General features: G+C 33.8%; 1 protein-coding gene across 1 annotated transcript; it reads left to right on the top strand.

Moving 5' to 3' along the window:
- Positions 1-10994: 10994 nt before the first annotated feature.
- On the top strand, positions 10995-13504 carry LOC143600745 (uncharacterized). The gene is made up of 2 exons (XM_077078344.1): positions 10995-11588; positions 13208-13504. The coding sequence occupies exons 1-2, from the start codon at positions 11221-11223 to the stop codon at positions 13449-13451; spliced, it is 612 nt and encodes a 203-aa protein (XP_076934459.1). The 5' UTR covers positions 10995-11220; the 3' UTR covers positions 13452-13504.
- Positions 13505-23126: the final 9622 nt, after the last annotated feature.

The following is a 23126-nucleotide window of genomic DNA, read 5'->3' as shown; positions in this document are numbered from 1 at the left end:
AGCAGAAGGTTGTTGGACTGGTGGTTAGAGGAATCCGGACACATTGAAGTTTTTGGGACCTAAATTATTGAGCTGGAATTAACCGCGTTACGCGCTTTTTTTAACAACTCTTTTTTCGGAGTCCCCACCTATGACAAGATTTCAATAGTCCCCGGCTACTTGGCATAGGGCTGTTATTGTTACCCCGAAACCCAGCCCGAGAAAATTCGAACCGGGGCCCAAACTAACCTGACCTGATAAATGGCTAACCCGAACCCGAACCTAAGTAATTCGGGTTGGTTCTTGGGTTTGATATCTAGGTTTCGAGGTTAACCCGAAAAACCTAAATAAACTATTTGTTTAAAAATATGATGATGTTATTAGATATGTACCGTATACGGAAAACTCTATACATTCCGCTTGTTTCTATTCCACCTATTACAGTTGATCGACTATTTATTGTTTATATATCTTTTTTAATAACAACCGTAATGGAAGAACATGTTGCTTTACCAAATTATGTTTATTTATAATTTGATTATTTACATAACAGATTTTTTTAAAAAATTGTTACATAATGATTATTATAAATTGTTTATTGGATTACATCGAAACAGAAGGCAAGCGGGCAACAAGCTGCGCCGCTACCCCTTTTTGAATCGCAAAACCCAATCTTTTAAAAACTATATTTGCTGATCTTGGAGTCATAACATTACTATGCATAACAGATAAGCTTTAGTTTTCACGTTGTAGCTTTTCTTTGCCTTTTATTTTCTTTATTTTCTTATATACCCGAAACTCGATTAACCCAAAAAAACCATGAGAGATTTGGGTTGGGTTTCGTGTCTAAAATTAAAACTTTGAAACCCGAATAACCTGACCCGAGAAACCCGAAAAACAAACGCGAAGAACCACCCTAAATATTGGCACTTCAGATCCACCTTTAGGCACCAAAGCTCGAACCGCAGACCTCTCCTAGGAGAAGCAGCCTGGCTATAACTATAAGCTAGAAGGTCGTTGTTATTGGAAACATTATTGTGTTAGTGTTTTACATGATGTTTTTGTTTGTAACAAAGTTTAAAATAAAACTTTGGTCCAGGAGTTGTTCATTGTTAATATTGCATGATTTTTTTGTTTGATACAAAGCTTAGGATAAAAGTGAGGGTGGACATAGTGGTGTTAAAATCATGTTTGTGTGGTTGGGAACATATGTACAGGTCTGGAATAAAATTGGAAGTTACAGCGGCAATAATAATAGAATACTATGTTCACATGCTACAGTCTCTATGTCCTACTTTTCTGACTATTCCCATGTGTTGTGTTATGTCACCTCTAAGGATTTTTAACTTTATGTTTTTGATTCCATTTATACCCTCTGTTTCATGCAGATTCTGCTACATGTATAAAACACAAAATAGAAAAAAAATGGATTTTAATATGGGAAAATACCATAAAAAACCAATATACTTTCTCTTTTAACTCACAAAAGTCCCTAAACAATTTTTTTAACATAAAAATCCCTCTACACGCTATTTTTGAATAAAATTATGATTTCTTGTTAAAAGTAATTATATAGATAGTTTTTGTAATTTAACTATATTACAACTTTAGTCTCCAAGTTGAAAACATTTTAATTTAAGACCAAACTTTTGCTGAAACATAAAACCCTAATCTATGAAACAAATAGGATTAACTTTTTTGCAGTGAGCAGCTGAGCATGAATCAAAATGCCATAACATAAATTTGATATAACAAATTATATTTCCTAGCCCTCCACTCCAGCTTGTTCATCACACCTCAGCAAATTCGGCACCACCTCCGGTGACTTTAAATTCTAGGCGACCGGACACCACCGCACCAGACAGAGGCTCCGCCTATCGCACCACCGCACCCAAACATCAACGGCACATATATGCAATTCTTGGTCGGAAACAAACACCACTTTTTCAAACCCACCATCTCCGCCGGTGTTACTCAGAGAACTAACGCTAGATTGGTGTCAGACCCCCATCGTCGCCGCCATGGCTAGATCTGCAACTTGACTTCTCCAATTGATCGGTATCAAACCTGCCGTCATTAACATCGCCACATCTGCAATCAATGGTACCTTAAACCCATCTAAATCAAGTCGGTAGGCGTGATTGGAGCTGGCAACAATATACCTTGGCTGAAATACCAGTCTTGTTTGGTGGCAAGGTGTCGCTAGTTGCTGTTTATAATCTTCCCATCTCGACTGAAAATTGAGCACGGTGATGAATCGGTTTGGTGAACAAGATGGAGAGGGTTATTGTTGTAATTTAACACTTTATTGTAATTTTATTAAAATGATTTTAGGATATTTAAAAAATAATAATTTATGTAAAAAGGTATTTTGGTATGTATTCATTTAACCAAAAACTTATTCGCATTTGTTTTAGATACTAAAGGTGTTAACTTCATAAAAACTAATGGTCTTAAATTAAAATGTTTTCAACTTGGGGACTAAAGTTGTAATATAGTTAAATTACAAGAACTATCTATATAATTACTTTTAACAATAAATCACAATTTTATTCAAAAATAGCATGTGGAGAGATTTTTATGTGAAAAAAATTGTTTAGAGATTTTTGTGAGTTAAAAGAGATAGTACATTGGTTTTTTATGATATTTCCCTTTTTTATATTTATGTTAAACTCATTGGGTGATAATAAGAGTGATTCATAATTAAATTTGGAGTAAACTGTGTTTTCGTTCATGTGATTTGTCTAAATCTGCAGTTTTAGTCTAATAGTTTTAAATTTGGGATTTTCGTCCCTGTGGGTCATTCCACTTGCAATTAAACCTGAATTCATTGACACCGTTAAGTCTGGTTGTTAAACCTATCAGCGTGCCTCTCACATGAGGGCAATTTTGTCCTTTTTCTCCCCAAATAAACCTCAGTCCTAATTTTCAAACCCCCTCAAGTGAGGGGCTGGGGTGTATTTGGGGGGGAAAGGACAAATCTACCCTTCACATGAAGAACATGCTGATGGGTTTAATAACCAGACTTAACGGGATTAGTGAATTCGGGTTTAATTGTAAGTGAAATAAAACAACATGTACGAAAATCGCAAATTTGAAACTATTTGACTAAAACTACATATTTGGACAAAACACATGAACGAAAACCACTGTTCACTCTAAAATTCGAGTGATTAGACTTCTAACTTTGTTCGCCTCCGATAAAAGTCAACATATTTTTATCCAATCAAAATGTTGTAAATTATTTTGAAACGACATGAACGAAAGTTAGTGGCACACGGAGTTATTTTCACGTTAGAGTGAAATTGCACGTAGCAACGAAAGTAAAGCTAGAATTGTCATTGGTTATGTTATCAATACAGATTGTTATCGGTCAATATGTCATATAGCTTGAATTATTAAAATTTAGTTTATCCAAAAATAATAGCATTTTTATGAACCTTAAATTATTGTTTTTTGAAATAACATAAACACGTTTGGATTTAATTAAGACAAAATGACAAAAGACGTCCTTTATGTTTGATCGTTTTTTCAGTAGATGTCCTTTAACAAAAGAAATAGCAGAAGACGTATTTAGTGTTTCAAATCTTTTTCACGTTAAGTCCTTTGGCACTAACCACGTTAATTTTTTTCGTTAAATTTTGACATGTGCAAGACACATGGGGTAGTTTTGTAATTTTATAATTTATTTAATAATCAAAACTAAAAGAAATAAAAAAAATATAAATCTCTCTCTCTCTCTCTCTCACCCAGATTATCTTCATCATTTCTTCATCTCCATCTCCACCTCCACCCATCATCTACACCCACCATCTACAACCACACACCACTCCGAAACACCGCCGTCGTCTGCAATTCTGCATCTCCCACCATCACCAATTCATCCACCGCCCAACCTGCCACCACCGCTAAGCATAAGCATTCGCATCCACCATCTTCACCCCACCTTGCCACCATCACCGGAGTTGCGGATATGTCATATATCGAGTTAAAAACCATCCAGAGTTGCAGAGCCATGGATTAAAAATCACACCCTTACAAACTAATTCTTTAAAACCAACAAGAGTTGCAAATGCATACCTTGAGAAATCCCAATATTTTCACCACACCTTCACCAATCATTTTCAATACATCTCAACATCATCTCACTCACAATTCTTGTAATTGTAAGTTCACGTCCCCAAACCCTAACCCCCAATTTCTAGGGTTTCGAAACAACGCGATTGATTAAGCATCAAAAACTTGTTCTTCGACCTGGACTCATCGGAAAACAGCGTTGAGCCACTCCATTTCTCTCGCATCGCCTGTTATCGTCATCATCTAGCCGCCTCGCTGTCGAATTTCGCCGGGAACGACCTTACAACCGAAGTCACCGGGCGCTAGGGTTTGCGGCTGAAATCATCGTCGGCGTCCCTTATACACCAAAAGTCCAAACGATAAATAGGTGGTTGATGGTTCGGGTGATGATGTTTTAGGGTTGGAGAATGAAGATGATCAAATGCCAGATCTTGAAGATGAAGAGAGAGAGAGAGGGGGGGGGGGTAGACTGGATTTTAATATAAAATATATATTAAAGAAATAAATTATATGTAAAGTTACAATACTACCCTCATGTGCCTGGCACATGTTCAGATTTAATGAGAAAAATTAACTGGGTTAGTGTCAAAGGACGTAACTTGAAAGGGATTTGAAATATAAGTATGTTTTCTGCTATTTTTTTTACTAAAGGACGTCTACTGAAAAAACGATCAAACGTAAAGGATGTATTTTGCCATTTTGTCTTTAATTTATATCTTGATAACAAAGAAAACTTTTGGGAATACTGTTTTTACACACCAATGATTAGATGTTTCAATAAAAACCATATATGGACACATAGAAAACACTACATGATCCGACATATTATAAACCTGCCAACTAGTTACACCACATTGACAGATCACCATAAAAAAAAACTTTAAAAAATATCTTCAACCAAGAATGAAATAATATCATCCATAACACACTCACCTAAAAGCATCCCTATTCATTAACTATTTCTTATCATCAAAGGATGCATGAAGTGATGAAACATATTACACACCCTGCGCTCCAACTCGAGATTAAAAAGAAATTCGATTAACTTGATCTTCAAGACCGACCTGACCGGTTCAACACGATATATTATTAATAACTTAATAACACCACATACTCATATATTGTTAATCTAGTTGTATTGTGGTATAAATGAATGTTTCAAATACTTGACTATTAATCAAGGTTACAATAATGTAAACACTACTCTATGAATGAAAAATAATTATTGAATATATTTTGGTTCAAATGCTATTTTGTTCTACCAATAAGAAGGTGGTCAAATGTTTTCATTGAGTAGTAGATGTTAAAGCCACGATTGAACTGCTCTCTACCCCATAAGCTTTTTATAACGAGCATCTCAATATTTTATCATAAAAAGATGAATATGTTTTAATTAAATATTTAATATTTTAGTATAAAGAATTATTTATCAAATAAAAATATTAAATTTTGATACACTCCAACATAAAAGACGTTCACTTTCAACAAATTACCCTTTAGAACTCCTTTTCACAATTTTCGACGTTTACTTTGCTTGTTATTTTAATGAGAACTCATTTTATATACTGTGGTTAGAAAAATATTATTCTTTTTATATTTAATTTTTAAACTTTCAATTCGTTTTATCTTTCATTAATATACTCGATTACTCGGCTTCGAAGCTATGACAATCTTATAGTTTGTGATAATGAAAACATTAAACATAAGTAAGCATTTTTGTTGGTTTATACATTTTTTTCTTTATGATGTCACTCATTCAATTGATATGGTTTTTATGTATCGGTAGGCTATATACATGATGTCCAACCGTTGGCTGATAGAAGGAGACATAAGTTTTAGGGTAACGATTTCGATATCAAGTAAAATCATATAATAAAAACAAAAAACAATATACATTCGTGCATCCGAACCCTTAAATATAAGATAAAATCAAATTTCTTGTGAACAAAATATGCTCCTAATGATCATTCTTTAACGAGAAAGATGATGCGGAGGGAAATACAAATATAAAAGAGAAATATTAAGAAAAGACATAAAATTTTAAGTTTCTAGACCGTTAAGTCAAACTGTTTGAACGGTAAAGCTAAATTTGTCCCCTTGAGCCGAATTTAATTAAAAAATAATAATAAATTTGACTGCGTCATAATCAAATTAACTTCTTAGATAAATGCATACATTACTCAAATCATTTATGTGTGTCTTTTTGTAAGCCAAAGAAGATAAATTAAAAACTTGGACATTGTGTTTGAAATCGTGGCTCCAAATAGTGGTATTTGAGTCCAACAGCTATGTTATGACAGTCTGTCATATGAATTAACTCGTTAAGATGTTCCTATGTAGATCCCGTAGCTACAAACACTTTGAAATTTATACGTTTTTAACGTTATATGGTTTTCTAGCACATTGGGCAAATTAGTTTTCTAGCATACAACATGACTTTGATTCACTATATATCTAAAGGTTTTTATGTCACACCAGTTAATAAAAAGAGGTGAGTTTGGTCGTGGCAGCAGCGGCAATGGGAGAGTGTCGGCATCGATTGGTGGGGTTTGTGTTATTCTAATTTTGTAATGTGAGCAAAAAGAAATCAATACAAATGATAAACAAACAAATAAATAAATAAAAATAACCTTTAAATTTCTTTTCCACCTAAGGAAATAAAAGGTTATATTTTCATTTTCACCGGTTTAACCTGTAACTTTCTATTTATTGTCTCATTATTGTAACTTTTTTTATAAACATTAAAGTTAAATAAAATAAGTGAAACATATATAAAACTTAATTTAAGTAGATAATAATTATTATTTTTAAGTTTAATCACAAGTAGCTAGGAGGTATTTATGAAGAAAAAAAGTTGCCATTTGTTTCATTTAGGTAGAAAAATTTTAGAACGATTAATCAATATTAAACTTGACTGATCTTTAGAGAAAAAAGTATAAATAACTTTAATAAAAAATATTAAAATTTTATCTTTTTGTTAAATTGATGAAGGAAGGAATGGTATACACTTATCAAATTTAACTTTTGGTATTTTTTATTTATTCTAACCGATCGTTTACCGAAACTTTATAAATTTGACTCATGAAACAAAACTTATCTGGCCAATATATTTTAATTTAACAAAAAAAAATGGTGTGTTTAGCTGTAAAAAAATGCATTTGAATGTGATAAACATAGTTTAAAGTTTTATTATTGACACTAAAGAGATATGTAGATTTAATTACATTTGATTTTACAATAAGTTTTGATAATTTTCAATACATAATTAGGAAATATGTAACCAATAAAGTTGTTAGGTAGTACATCATAGTAAATATTAATAAACAGTTGTCAAATAAGAAATTTGTCATGTGATGAATAGAGGAGAAATTTCAAGATTGATTTAAAATAAACCGTTGTCAAATAAATAATGTCACTTTATAAATTACACACTTTCATTTGTTCATCTTTAGTTCCTTGCATTGCATGACAGATTTCAGATATTTTACTTATATCCATATGAGTGGATCATGTTTGTTAGTTATTTATATTCAGCTTTTGAATATGTGTATTACACGAAATTTGTTAAATTGCATTTAAATCATCATCAAATATAAACAAATTTAGACCATGTCTGTTAGTTACACAGAATAATGTAACATATAATGTTCATAAAAAAATGGACATCGAATGAACAAAACAGCCTTTTATAAAATATTGTTCTTTACTATTTTCCACTTGCTTTCATATTTTTTCTTGTTTGATATTCAATTTAAATTTTACTTTTAATTTTGTAACTTTTTTATAACCCAATTTCCAAAATGGTTTTGGTCAATTACTCATTAATGGCTAGTATGAAGAGATGAAATATTAGAATACTAGGTTAGATCCCGTGTTTCACACAGACGGAAAACATATAAAACTTAATCATCATTATCGTACTCAGTAAATCCCACCAATAGCAAAACTATGATAGGATCCGAGGAGGGTAAGATGTAGACAGCCTTACCTCTACCCCATAGGAATAGAGTGGCTGCTTCCGGTGAGACCATATATATGTGTGTGTGTGTGTGTGTGTGTGTGTGCACGCGCGTGTATGCTATATATTTTAATGAAATGTAAACGTCAGATAGTCTATTATTATTATTATTATTATTATTATTATTATTATTATAAGTTAGCACATTATTATTTTAATTAAAAAAACCCAACATGCAAAGACAAATAGAGAGAAATTACAATTTAAAACATAATTCTAAGTTATGTCATATATTTCTAACTTACACCATAAAACAAAAAAGACACATTAGTTAAAACTTCATCATCTACTGAAGTCACATGCTCTAAACTATAAAACATAAACATGTAGATGTTGTAACACAAGTTGTGTGTTACAAAAACTATTTTTATTGAAACTATAAAACATTTAAGTACACAACATAAAAATGCTAAAAATATGAATATAACAATGAGACGTAATTATAATTTTTAATAAACCGCACGTTTAATAAAGCAACAATATAATCCAAACCTCGTGACTTAACCACCATTCCAATCCAGACATCCATATATCCAATCCGAGCATTCAAAAATAATTTCTCAAAATAAAAAAAAAACAAAATAAAAATGTCTCAAAATTTTAAAAATATAACAATGAAAACAGTTAATTTTCTTTATTACTCAATAAATGATAATTATAACAATTTATTCATAAACTTTTTTAGCTTAGGAGTTAATGTTTAAAATTAATGTTCAAATTAACATGTGAAAATTATATAAATGGAAAATTGATGATTTGAAAGCCTATGTGGACATGCTAGTTAAATGCCATGTGAAAACCTTGTATTGCTTTAACATCTAGTAAGATTAGAATGTAAAATTGACTAATTGATAACTCAATTGCCAAAAATATTTTAACCCATGAATAACATGAATTAAGAAGAATAGAGATTAGAAATTAGAACTTATGACACATCATTATCATCATTATTTTTGTTTATCATAAAGTAAGATAAGATAAGATGTTATTATTGATGACGATTAAATTATAAGAAAATATATTTATATGTTTCAAATCGAAGTTGGATGAGTAAACTCGTGTGGGGGCGTGGAGATGTACAGCTCCGAGAAAATGCCATTAATATCGTCACAAAATTTTTCGTTAGCTGCGTAACATGTTTTTGAGGAAAACAAAATCTCAAAACCAAAAATATCTATTCTTTATTTCAAGTTTTTGAGACTTTTATAAAATATCAATCTCAACTTAAAGCTTATAGATTTCACTTTTTAAACGGGGTTTATTTTTTTTATTATTATCCTATTATCAAGAAAGTTACAAATTATTTAGTTTATTTCCATCTTTATATTAAACGAAAATTTTCAGTTAAACATTTGTAGTATCATGTAGCACATCAACAGCACATTCATTCTTCGTCTCAATATGAGAGTTCTTACATTAAACGACTCCACGGCAAACCACCAGTATGGTGTATGTGCCTTCCCGGCTCCACCACGTCAACCTCCTTCCATGCTACAACTCCAACTAGTTTATGGTTGTGTTATGAGTGACATCTGGAGTCCTAGACCACACAAACATCACAATCCTTCGCGTGTGGAACTTCTATGTTGACGTCAATGCTCCACAGCATGGCTGACTTGGATAGGAGGGCAGGATGGTCGACGGCCCCCTGCCCGATCACCTCACTTGGCCCGGATTTTTTTTTAAATATTTTCTTATATCTTTTTTATGAAAAAATATGTATTTTAAATGTTTAAATCCAAAAAAAAAATAATAAAAAAAATCATAACTCGATATATAAATAAAAAACGAAAAAAAAATTAAAAAACCAAATGCTTTCCCCCATCATTCCCGTTCCTAAAAAAGGACGAAAAGACACAATACCGAAAATGATCAAACAACACAATGATAAACAAAAAAAAAAAAGAAACAGTAGATCGCAAAATATAATACAATATCGAACAAAATATGACACAATGTTTAGTAGTATAACACAATATCAAGAAAAAAAACCCAATCAATGACAAAAATAATAAAAAACACAATGATAAACAAAAAGACACAATGATCTTTTTCACTCAATATTGTGTCTTTTCGAGTTTTTTTTAAGAATGAGGAAGACGATTTTTGCGTTGTTACATTTTTCGTTTTTATATTAAAATTTGAGTTATGAGTCTTTTTATTAATTTTTCATTATTTTTTTTGAGCTACAAATCATTCTCATTATTCTCATTTTTGTCCTTCTTTGTATAATAACTTGACTCCAACATTTAGTGCACGACAGGAACACACTTACTACATCTATTACGCTACTATTCATTTAGTTTGTTTGAGTGGATTAAAAATCCTCTTCTTGTCATGAAATCAACGCTTGTTCTTTTCTAGCGCTTCTCTGCCTGTGTTTTTATACAATTGACGTTCTAAAAAAACACATTTGCTACAAATCTTGATAACATCAAACCAATATCCGATACCGTGTGTAACATAAGCGTATGCCCCTTACTAAGTAAAACACTATTGTAAGAGGATTCGAACTCGGATAAGTATAAGCTTTTATTCGGAGACTTGATCACCTACGCCGCCATTGTCATTACCGTTCTTTGTAGGTGAAAATTCTCAAAATAGCTTTATTTTGAAAATAGATTATAGTTTTGTCCCCAAAACCTAATAATTCAAAAAATGGTCCTCTCTAACTTATTTTTGACCATGTGTTAGGAAATCTAACACGCCTTTGACGACATGTTAGCATAACACGTCGTCAAATAAGCGTTAGATTTCGTAACATCTAACACATGGTTAAAGTTGGGTTAGGCCTCCAAAAAAAAATAATATCTAGAATTTGGGAAATTGTGGGAATCAATCTAATTATAGTGGATGCTAAATTAACAAAGAAATAAATTATAGGTGAGGCAAAAATCACAAGTAAATTAAACCTTTCTTTTTCACTTATCTGTTCCCGTGCTCTGTGCTAGCTACTACTATTTAATTCACACATTGATTCACCATTTCTTTTCAAGCTCCTTCTTTTCACCCATGGCTGTAGACTGATCTCTAGTCTCCACACAATATTATTATTATTACTATTCTCACAAGATCAATCAAGGGTGCTTTCAAGCATTCATGGTACTACCACCACCTTCACTAACTTATAACAATCACATGAAAAAATGGCAGCTTTACAAGAAACAACACATCAAGATTTGGAGTCCCATGGCTCACAATCAACAGCTGGTATTGAGCTTGTAGGAGGAAGAGCATCCAGTGTGTCAGAGTGCTCGGTGGTGGATCTGGAAAGCGGTGGTGGTGGGACCCATGGTGGTAATAATAATAATAATAAGGTACATTTGTCAATAATTGAAAGGGATTGTAGGATTTGTCACTTGAGTCTTGATTTAACCAATCAAGATTCTGAGAATGAGAATGAGAATGAGAATGGGAATGGGATTCCTATTGAGTTAGGGTGTTCTTGTAAAGATGATTTGGCTGCTGCTCATAAACACTGTGCTGAAGCTTGGTTCAAGATTAAGGGTAACAAGTAAGTAGTAGTGATTATTGAACATACCCATGTTTCAAGATTTGATTTTTATTTGTTTTTGAACATGCCCAGTTGAATCTTTATGTGCTTCTTGACTCAAGATTTGATTTTTATTAGTTTTTGAACATGCCCAGTTAAATCTTATGTGTTTCTTGGTTAAAACTTGTGTTTCTTGACTGAAGATTTGATTTTTATTAGTTTTTGAACATGCCCAGATGAATCTTTATGTCTTTCTTGGTTTAAATTTGTGTTTCTAGGCGATTTGATTTTTGTTAGGCTTTGAACATGCCCAGTTGAATGTTTGTCTTTTTTTGGTTTAAATTTTGTGTTTGTGGACTCAAGATTTGATTTTTATTAGTTTTTGACCATGCCCAGTTGAATATTTATGTCTTTCTTGGTTAAAACTTGTGTTTGTGGACTCAAGATTGATTTTTATTAGTTTTTGAACATGCCCAGTTGAATCTTTAAAGATTTGATTTTTATTAGTTTTTGAGCATACCCAGTTGAATCTTTGTATCTTTTTTTGATTTAAACTTGTGTTTGTGAACTCAAGATTTGATTTTTGGTACTTTTTTTGCATACCCATTTCAATCTTTCTTGATCAAAACTTGTGTTTCTTGACTCAAGATTCAGTTTTTGTTGACTAGTCAACATCTAACTGATTAGGGTTTTTGTTCTGTTTTAGAAATTAAGTGATTCTTGCAAATTTTAGGGTTCTTGATTGTTGAATTTAGTTTTACCTTTATGTGCATATAAAACAGTCTTTGTCATGCCTATTATTGAGGTTACTAAGAGATAAAATGTTGGTATTTATAAATAGTATCAGGCAAAGAGGAACAGTGACAAATCTTGGTGAAAAAATTATCTAAGAAAAGGAGGGAATAATTTCAGAAATAAAGTTGAAAAAAAGCTGCTTAAATGAAATGAAAAGATTCTAATAGACAAAAAGAAGCTGCCAACTAATAATCCTATGATGTTTAATGTATGCAAACATGGAATCGGTTTATTCGTCTTTTAATCGTGCTTGAATTCGCTTTCTTCCTTTACTTTTCGGTTTTTCTTTAGTTATATCAAGTGGCCTTTTGACTCAAATCAACATGAATCACTTTTAAAAGCTTATGCACTCGATCGGTTCCTGCTTATTCGTCTTATGATATGACATATGATGCTTGCATTTATCATTAAAGATGACATCTTTTCTAGTGTTTGGATCCTGGTTTCATGGACATATTTTGTTTGTTTGTTTCATTGTCATGAAACTTTTTATACAATTTCTTTGCATCAGGTACTATGTAGCACTCACTCATTTTAAAATCAATATGTGAATTATGCACAAGTACTTTTCTTTTATTTACTTTTTTTGTTTTAATTTTTAAATTTGAAATCTGTCACTTCTTAGAGTAAGTTCCTATCAAAATCTGTCTAAATCTTGGTTGATTTGTAAGTTAAGTCATATGATTACTTTCCAAACAAAATAATCTAACTGTCATTGTGTAATTGATATTCTTGTACCTAACTTTATAATGTTTTAGTTTGTATCACTCATTAAATACTACAAAAATACATATTAGTAAAAGTTAACAAGTAAATGAAAATAATTTGACTTGGTACATCTTTAGGACATGTGAGATATGTGGATCAATAGCACATAATGTTGCGGGTGCAAACGAGGCTGAACTAATGGAACAATGGAATGAAGCTAATGACGCCATGTCGTCGGGTACAGCGCAAGGTGGGACCTCAACTGCCACATCGGATGGCCGTACCTTCTGGCAAGGCCATCGGTTCCTCAACTTCTTGCTAGCTTGTATGGTTTTCGCATTTGTGATATCCTGGTTGTTTCATTTCAACGTCCCTTCATGAGGACGGGTAGATTCTGTCTGAGGGAAAACATTCGATGAGCTATTGTTTGAATCTTTGTTGTAGCATGAAGAAATCAAATGAATATTTCTTGTTTTTATTGTTAATTATTGATGGTGTTGCATTCATGTGGACTCGTTAGAGTGTGCAACTTTAAGATGTGTATGACTATGAAATGTTATTTTTTTTATATACTTTAGCCCCATTTCTTCTAGTTTTAGAGAAAGAATTATTTTATATAATGGTTCACATAGGGTTTGAGACTGAATAAACTTAGGCCAAAACCGAATTAGTAATTCGGTTTTTGGTTTCACAAAATCTGAACTCAATTCAAACCGAATAATAATGGTTGTTTAAATTGTTATTTAGTTCACTCAAATTAAAATTTTAGTTATCTCAAGCAAATAATATAATTAAAAAAAAAAATTTATTCGGTTTATTCGGCAACACCAAAAACCGAGTTAGACTTTGGATTTTGGTTGGTTTTTGGATCTCTTGCGGGTCATTGCCACATTGGTGTTTTTTTTTGGTATTTGGGCCTTTGTTGAGTGGCCTTTTGGGCTTTTTAATTGGGTTATGTTAGGTTTATTGGAGTTTGAAATCTTTCAAACAAAAGCATATTATTTACTTATTTAGGTTGGGTTGTTTTGTGTGATAGATGAATGAAATAAAAATAATAATAATAATAATAATAATAATAATAATAGTAGTTATAAAGAGTGTCAAATACTGAGGAAAAGTTATTAAAATGTATTCTAATGATTATATGCAATAAATAAGATTTTAAAAAGTTAGGTGTTGTTCGGTTTTGGAGCGAGGTATAACCAAAAACGACTATCATTTTAAAAATAAACTGACAGTTATCAGTTATATTTGGTTAATTCAGTTCGGTTTTGTTGATAATTTTGGTTTCGGTTTGATTAAACCACTTTTACACACCTTGGTAATTTGGTTTATACATGGTTCTTCTCTAATTGGGCTTGTTTGCTTCTTTTGGGTTTCATTCTTTTTAATTGGGTTCGTTTGCCTGTTTTGAGCTTCATTTTTTCCTATTTGAGCTTGATTATTAATGTATTATTTTAGCAACAATAATTATATCTTAGCACTTTTATATATACTCATGACAACTCGTTTATAGCTATTATTCATAAAAATTTGAAGATTTTTTAGATAAAAGAATTGTGTAATCTTATAACTTAGAGTAGCGTGATATGTCAAATTTTAGTTTTCGTCCTAAGATATTCGAAGTTACAATTTGTTTTAGTTTTTCAGTTGTTCACTTGGCCGTTAGACCAACCGTAATGGGCATCTTGCCCTCCTCAAAAACGGCCCAAAGCACCAGAGTATACCACTTTTTGCAAAAAACTCTATTGCTGACTGTTTTTACTAGGGGTGTCAATCGTGTCGGGTTGGCGGCTTAATAGGTTTCGGGTTGGCGGGTTGGCGGGTTGGCGGGTTGGCGTGTTGAGATTCTTCAACCCTAACCCAACCCATATATTTATTCGTGTCGTGTCGTGTCGTGTCGACCCATTTAAATTCGTGTCGTGTTCGGGTTGTGCTTCGGGTCAACCCATTTATGTTCATTTACGAATATGATTAATTTTTAGTGGCTTAATAATAACACAGACAATCAATAACTCTTATTTATATAAAGCATTTTAACAATTTTGTGATTGATCTAATTGTTTTTGTTTATTTATCTATCATTTCCAATTAACAACCTTAGGTTCACATATTTTGCTTAAGATAAGAATAAACAAATAGAAATGATAAGGGAATATAAATACCGGAAGTGAAGAGTGGACAAAAATATTTTAAAAGTAATTAGTTTAAATTTTAAAAGTTAAAAGATATATGAAAAATTATAAATCAAAGTCTTTAACTTTAAAATTTAACACTTCTTATCTCTAAAATCAATATATTAACTTCTATAAAATTTTTAAACGGGTTAACAGGTCAACCCACTTTTTGACGGGTCAGGTTCGGGTTGACCAAATTTTTAGACGGTCGGGTTCGGAATGACCTATTTAAGAAAACGGGTCGTGTCAGCTCGCCGAAAACCTATATTTTTTCGTGTCAGATTTCGGGTCGTGTCAGGAATTGACAGCCCTAGTTTTTACTTATATTTAATTTAATTTATAGTAATTGAGTAATGATTGCATCATTTGCATCATGTTTTTACTACATCACTTTTTACGAAAAACTCCATTGCTGACTGTGACACCACGTATGACAAAATGCTGAAAGGTAGGCCCTTTTCGTTACACATGCTATTAAAATGATTTTTGTTATCAGGACAGACGTTTGTAAAAAAAAACAAAGCAATTTCCCTAACCCAACCTGCAAGTCATGTATTCATAGATATAACCAGATTTGTGCATGTCACATAACCACATATACAAGTAAAATTCAAAGCTACGAAAAGAGGGAGTGTTTTAAGTTATACTTTTATTGTTTTATTTTCTATATATGGGTGGGTAAACCAGTCTTTTTATAAGTTTAACGATGAAAAAGAAACGAACATTCATATTAGGGACGAACGTGCATGCTTAGCAAACATTAATCTCCATAGCCAAAATATACCACACCTAAGCGCGAAAGTTAAAATTTTGACACAGTAGAAGAACTATTTACGAATTAAAAAAAAATATACCAAAATGTGCAACTAAACAATTTCTTTAAAAATGTATAAAACTCTACCAAAATAAATGGGCCCATCTATTTTCTATAGGATAATTGAATATTTGGAAAGTGTCTTGCTTTAAGCATTTGGGTGTATGACAGATTTGATCTGGAATACACTAATTTGTAATGACCCTTTTGTTGCTCAAATTCAAACTCTTTGAAATTTTATTCTTTATATTCCAACGCCCATAAACACACATCCACTTCCTTAACTTTATATGTTTCCATCCACATTTGCATCCATTTTTTATAAAAATACTTTGTCGTTTTATTATCTCAAGTCAATATTACTATAAAGACACATAATTGAACTGTTTTATAATATAGTTGAACCTCTTAAAGTCTTGTAATGACAGTTAATACGCGTTTTTGTCATACATATATTATATTATATATAATGTAATGAAGAAAAATAGCATGAGGTTTGAGCTTATGGTGCGTGAATTGATAAAATCCTCGAAACGAGCTTAGCTTTTCCGAGTTTGAACTGAGACCGAGCTTCAAACAAAGCTCATTTAGTTAGCACTTATCAGTCCCGAAGTACATGAGAAGCTCGTTGAGACTCATCGAGCCTTAATGAGCCTTGTACTTTTTTAAGTATTATCTTTTTCGGACTTCTATGTATTAGTTTCATGTTGCACAACCGAGCACGAGCCGAGCTTAGGCTCGTTTAAGGTTTTTTTCAAAATATATAAAATTAATTAAAAGCGTATATAAATTAATTACTAAATAATAAACGACCCGAGCCCGAGCCCGAGCATGAAAAAACTCACAAACCGAACTCGAGCTTTAGAAAAAGAACCCCAATATAGTCGAGTTCAAGCTCTGATAAATTAAAACGAGCCAAGCTCGAGCTCGGCTCGACTCTTTTACCCCTAAGCTTTTATCATTATGATATAGCTCTAAAATATATCTTTTGATACATTGACAACTAGATTTTAGAGCATTCTCATCCTATTCTCTATAAATATGTGAGGAAAGTTTGTAAATTATAGGGTGGGGTGATGAGTGGTTGTGAGTGTAAATTATAGGGTGGAGAGAGAAATGCAGTGATTTTTTGTAAATTTGGAGAAACATTTGGGGAAACATTGTTTTCCCTATTTATTTTTTAATATTTGTTGGATTGGTTGTGAGTAGAGGAGAGAGAAAACTGTAATGATAAATGTATAAAAAATACTATTTAATTAAGCATGAGAGAGAAATGTAGTGTTTTTTAGTGTAATTATAGGGATAGAGATGGGGAACGGATTGAGAATGCTCTTATATGATTAAAAGTGTGAGAAGAATTAATTATAAATAACACATGATATACTGTCACATTAACAATATGTCACATTAACAATATGTTAATGGTTGAGTTATTTTCAATAACATCAAATAGTGGGACCAAAACTGTGTGGTTGGTTATAAGTTTATTTTCGTCAATCGCGCCGTTGCAAACAAAACAAAACAAAACAAAACTAGATATTAAATGCTGGAAATTTGTATATTCGACTCATCCACTGTACCACACCTTTGTTTTAGTCTAGACAACTTATAAAGAAAATTTGTAAATTTATAGAATGTTGTTCATCACTCACTCTGTTTTTTTACTTGCTAATAATAACAACAATAACAAATTTTTTAACAACAACAACAACATAATAATAATAATAATAATTTACAAAATAGTGAATCAGGCCTCTACGATTGAGGTGTGGATCTCATAAAAAAATTGTGGTGATTTGAAATAAGGATTACGGGCTATGAGGGAACACCACCTTTACTGCAATTGTGGAGAACCCTACGCACTGCATCCTGTCACGTATTTGAATAAAAATTATCTTGTAACAAACATATGTTGTACAACGGCTTAAAATTTTGTTTTTTCTAAACCATTATAAATAGTTAAATACTACTCTCTGCTCCCCCTGTACACACATTTTACAAATAATTTATACATACTACACGCATTTTCCCCACAAACATAAGAGCATGGAACTTGTTGCCAAATGGAGTGGTTGGAATAAGGCACGAGCGTGGAACTACCAAGAAGTGACGTTGGTAAAGACATAAGTCTATGTTTCTGAAAACTAGGACATCGGAAACCAGAAAAGAGCAACTAGTTTTTCAAAACGAGTGTTCAATTATTTTGTGTAAGAAAGTGAAGCAATAGATCGTATCACCCACCAAGTGCAATCTAAATGGAGGAAGATGTTGAGTGAAATTATCATCATCAATCGTTCCGATCAAGATATGCTACAATTGAAAGTTGAAATTGCAAGATGTTGGAATTGAATGGAGTTACATATATAAAAGTGGATTTTTCACCATTTGATCCCGTCAATATTAACATTATTATTCCCATTACGGATCCAAAGATTAGAACAATAAATTTATCGCCTCTAAAATAGTGTTATTTCTACATAAACAATTATTTGTAATAACAAATAAAAAAAATCTAAAAATTATAACAAAAGAATCAAAATCAAGAACAAAATAATAACAGTAAATACCAACATATATTTATATCAGCAAAAGAAATATCTAATAATAACAACAAAATATAAATAAGCAAATACTTATAACGTCTCATAATCGAAAATTAGCAAATACGGAAAAAAAATAACAGAAAACACTTATAAAAAATAAACCCAATAATAAAAGGAAATTGGTTCTCACTGTTTTCATGTTAAGAATAAAATGTATTTGATCATTTCACTTAACCTTTTTATCATTTTTTCCCTAACATTTTTATTTTTTTTTATTTGTCACTTACAAAATTTGAACCTCGTTCGTTAAAAAGCAAAAATTTATCTAATTTATGGATACCACAAGGTAAAAATTCCTTTTATCTAATTTTACCCTTACAAAATAACACTTCTGTTATATGATTTCAATAACTAAATGTTTCAACATATGCTATTTTATAAGGACAATGCCATAACTTTGATTTAAAATACTGACTATATATGTCTATAAGTTAATAAGCTAACTGAAAGAATTACAGAAGTAAGCGTTTACACTAATTGATTTTCTCAACAATGATTTTGTACCTAATTTGTGCATTTAACTTTGTTAATCTCCCTAGCTTGCAAGGTGTAGTACGTGTAAGATGCCCACTTTGTTTCTAATATATTCTGATTTTAAAAGGCCAATACACAATTGTTTAATTTATGTTCCAGGTTGTGTTTAATGGCTTTATCATTAATTCATTATCTGAGCCCAATGAATCTAACAAATTTCTATTGGTTGAGATTCACAAAATCAAAGTGAAAATCTAAACAAAATAGTCTTTCGCTTTTATTTATTCTGGTTTTATTAAACAACAAAATATGTCAGTGATGACATAATATTATGTTTTGACGTATCAGAGCATTCACATCCTGTCTATCACATGGATTTACATCCTATATCACATTCAGTAAGTGTTGTTTTTATAATATATAGAGAAAATATAATGATTTTTTGTAAATTTAAAAAGTCATTGTTCATCCCCAAGAATATTTTTAATATTTGTTGAAAGTGGTTATGAGTGAATGAGAAAGAAATGAATCGATAAAAGTATGAAAAATATTATTTAATTGATAAGAAAAGAAAATAGAAAATATAGTGTTTTTTAGTATAATTTTGTATTTGAAGATGAGGAAAAGCATGAGAATGCTGTTATGCAAATTATTTCACTCCTAAGTACATAAAATACTCAATTATCAATTGTTTTGCTACAAGTGTTTATTTTATAAAGAGTAAACCCTCATTTGTGGGTTTATGTGGTTTGCTCACTTTTATTATTTCTGTTCAAAATTAATCATTTCCGTTCTCGTGGTGTCATTTTCTTACCATTTCAAACACTAATTCCCTTAGCTGTGCCATGTTAAGTTAGTATGAAATGAAAAAATAACCCTTAAGTTAAATAAAGTAAATTGTTATCTTTGTTCCTACGATCAACTCACTTTTCTTATTTTTGACCATTTTTTCGATTTCCATACTCATGGTTTTTTAAAGTTCTCATTTCCATCTAATTCACTAAAACCATTAGCACTTGTCATTTAAGATACGATAATAAGAATGCCATATGTAGGGGTATGGTATTAAACCCGGTTTACAATCCTAAATTTATTATATTTGGTTTGTTTTATTATATGGGCTAATACATTTGTTATTGGGCTGAGGAGGTTTGTGGAGGTAGCCCTAATTGGGCTAGGCCCATTAGGGTATCATGATGGTGGCCATGAGACTCTATATAAGGAGGTCTTCACCTCCTTATCATGGGTCATGATCAGTAGGTGCCACCACCAGTTTTTGTGTCTGTGAAAAAGAGATCTTCAAGATCATCTTAGCGGTCACCTCCACACCCCCAAAACGCCACTGCAGATCGCGAGCAGCCGGAGGAGAGGATCAGCAGACCAGGATGCGGTTCATTCATCTCGAAATCCGTGGAAGCTCCGTCATGGGTCAGGTCAGATTCTATTTCGTGCTTCGACATTGGCGCCATCCGTGGGACGGCAATGAACCACACTGGCCTCTCTTCTCGGCCCTCCGATCCGTTCATCAAAATCTCAGGAAGAACCACCGAGCTCTTGGGGAAAACCCTTAGATCTATGTTTTCAGATCTGGAAAATACTTCAAGATCTGGAAGATGCAGGAGGAAACCACCAAGCTTTTGGGGGAAATCCTTAGATCTGTGTTTTCAGATCTGGAAAATACTTCCAGATCTGGAAGAAACAGGAAGAAAACAACGAGCTTTTGGGGAAAACCCTCAGATCTGGGTTTTCAGATCTGGGTTCGTCCGAGCAGCAGCCACACCTCATATTCATAGGTTTATAAACCCTATCAGATCTGTTGGTTTTACATAAAACCTACCTGATGTGGATATTCAAAACCTTTAGATCACGCGCGCGCGCGCCCTGGCAATTACTCTGCGCCTCAGCGGGTCGCGCGCGCGCGCCCAGGCAATTACTCTGCGCCTCAGCGGGTCGCGCGCGCGCGCCTAGGCGATTGCTCTGCGCCACAGCGGGTCGCGCGCGCGAGCTCAGGCGATTGCTCTGCGCCACAGCGGGTCGCGCGCGCGCCCAGGCAATTACTCTGCGCCTCAGCGGGTCGCGTGCGCGCGCCCAGGCAATTACTCTGCGCCTCAGCGGGTCGCGCGCGCGCGCCCAGACATGAAGGCAGAGCATGCTCCAGCAATAAGCATGCTCAAGCAGCAAGCATGCCCAAGCATCAAGCATGCTCAAGCAGCAAGCATGCCCAAGCATCAAGCATGCTCCAGCAGCAAGCATGCTCAAGCATCAAGCATGCTCAAGCAATAAGCATGCCCAAGCATCAAGCATGCTCAAGCAGCAAGCATGCTCAAGCAGCAAGCATGCTCAAGCAATAAGCATGCCCAAGCATCAAGCATGCTCAAGCAATAAGCATGCCCAAGCATCAAGCATGCTCAAGCAATAAGCATGCCCAAGCATCAAGCATGCTCAAGCAATAAGCATGCCCAAGCATCAAGCATGCTCAAGCAGCAAGCATGCTCAAGCATCAAGCATGCTCAAGCAATAAGCATGTTCAAGCAGCAAGCATGCTCAAGCATCAAGCATGCTCAAGCATCAAGTACGCTCACGCATATCACATGCTCACGCGTAACGCATGCTCACACATCATAGATGCTCACGCATTCAAAATCTTTAGATTACGCGCCCCACCGCGGATCAACTTCGGGTTCCGCATGCGTGCTCCTGGCGATCACTTCGCCACAGCAGTTTTGCATTCGCGCCACCGCATACAAGTTTTCGCATACATGTTTCGCACTTCCTTTTACTAATTTGAGCAATATGACAACATTATATTGACATCAAATTAAAAAGAAAGCGAAGTAAAACGTACATGCGTGAGCTCCAAGCTCAAACGCGTTGACGAGTCTTAACTCTAAAACGTCAGGGCCTTAGCCCAAAAATATGAGCCTTAGCTCAAACTTAAAGGTTGGGAATCCTCATAATTTCCCATAAGGCTACGCGCCATACTTAAGGGTTGGGGACCCTCATAATATCCCATTTGGCTTCGCGCCATACTTAAAGGTTGGGAATCCTCATAATCTCCCATAAGGCTACGCGCCATACTTAAGGGTTGGGGACCCTCATAATATCCCATATGGCTTCGCGCCATACTTAAGGGTTGGGGACCCTCATAATATCCCATATGGCTTCGCGCCATACTTATAGGCTGGGAATCCTCATAATTTCCCATACGGCTCCGCGCCATAGGCTGGGAATCCTCACAATTTCCCATACGGCTCCGCGCCATACTTAAAGGTTGGGAATCCTCAATTTCCCATACGGCTCCCCGCCATACTTGAAGGTTGGGAATCCTCATAAACCCGTCGGCCACACGCCAGCTTTTATTATCATTACTTTCATTGCCCGTAAGACGCCCCGCGCGCAGGTTTCCATTATTATTACAGCCCGTAAGACGCCCCGCGCGCAGGTTTACATTATTATTACAGCCCGTAAGACGCTTCGCGCGCAGGCTACTATTATTATTACAGCCCGTATGACGCCCCACGCGCAGGTTTCCATTATTATTACAGCCCGTAAGACGTCCCGCGCGCAAGTTTACATTATTATTACAGCCCGTAAGACGCTTCGCGCCCATGCTACTATTATTATTACAGCCCGTAAGACGCCCCACGCGCAGGTTTCCATTATTATTACAGCCCGTAAGACGCCCCGCGCGCAGGTTTACATTATTATTACAGCCCGTAAGACGCTTCGCGCGCAGGCTACTATTATTATTACAGCCCGTAAGACGCCTCGCGCGCAGGTTTCCATTATTATTACAGCCCGTAAGACGCCTCGCGCGCAGGTTTACATTATTACAGCCGTAAGACGCTTCGCGCGCAGGCCACTGTTATTATTACAGCTTGTAAGTCGCCTCACGCGCCAGCTCAGTTATTATTACAGCTCGTAAGTCGCCTCACGCGCCAGCTCAGTTATTATTACAGCTCGTAAGTCGCCTCACGCGCCAGCTCAG

This window comes from Bidens hawaiensis, unplaced genomic scaffold (genome assembly GCF_021521415.1).
Source record: "Bidens hawaiensis isolate Kalapana, Puna unplaced genomic scaffold, B.hawaiensis_p1.1 tig00054861_1, whole genome shotgun sequence".
Classification (NCBI taxonomy): domain Eukaryota; kingdom Viridiplantae; phylum Streptophyta; class Magnoliopsida; order Asterales; family Asteraceae; genus Bidens; species Bidens hawaiensis.
The sequence above is the reverse complement of the archived record's forward strand: the minus strand, read 5'-3'. Positions and strand labels throughout refer to the sequence as shown.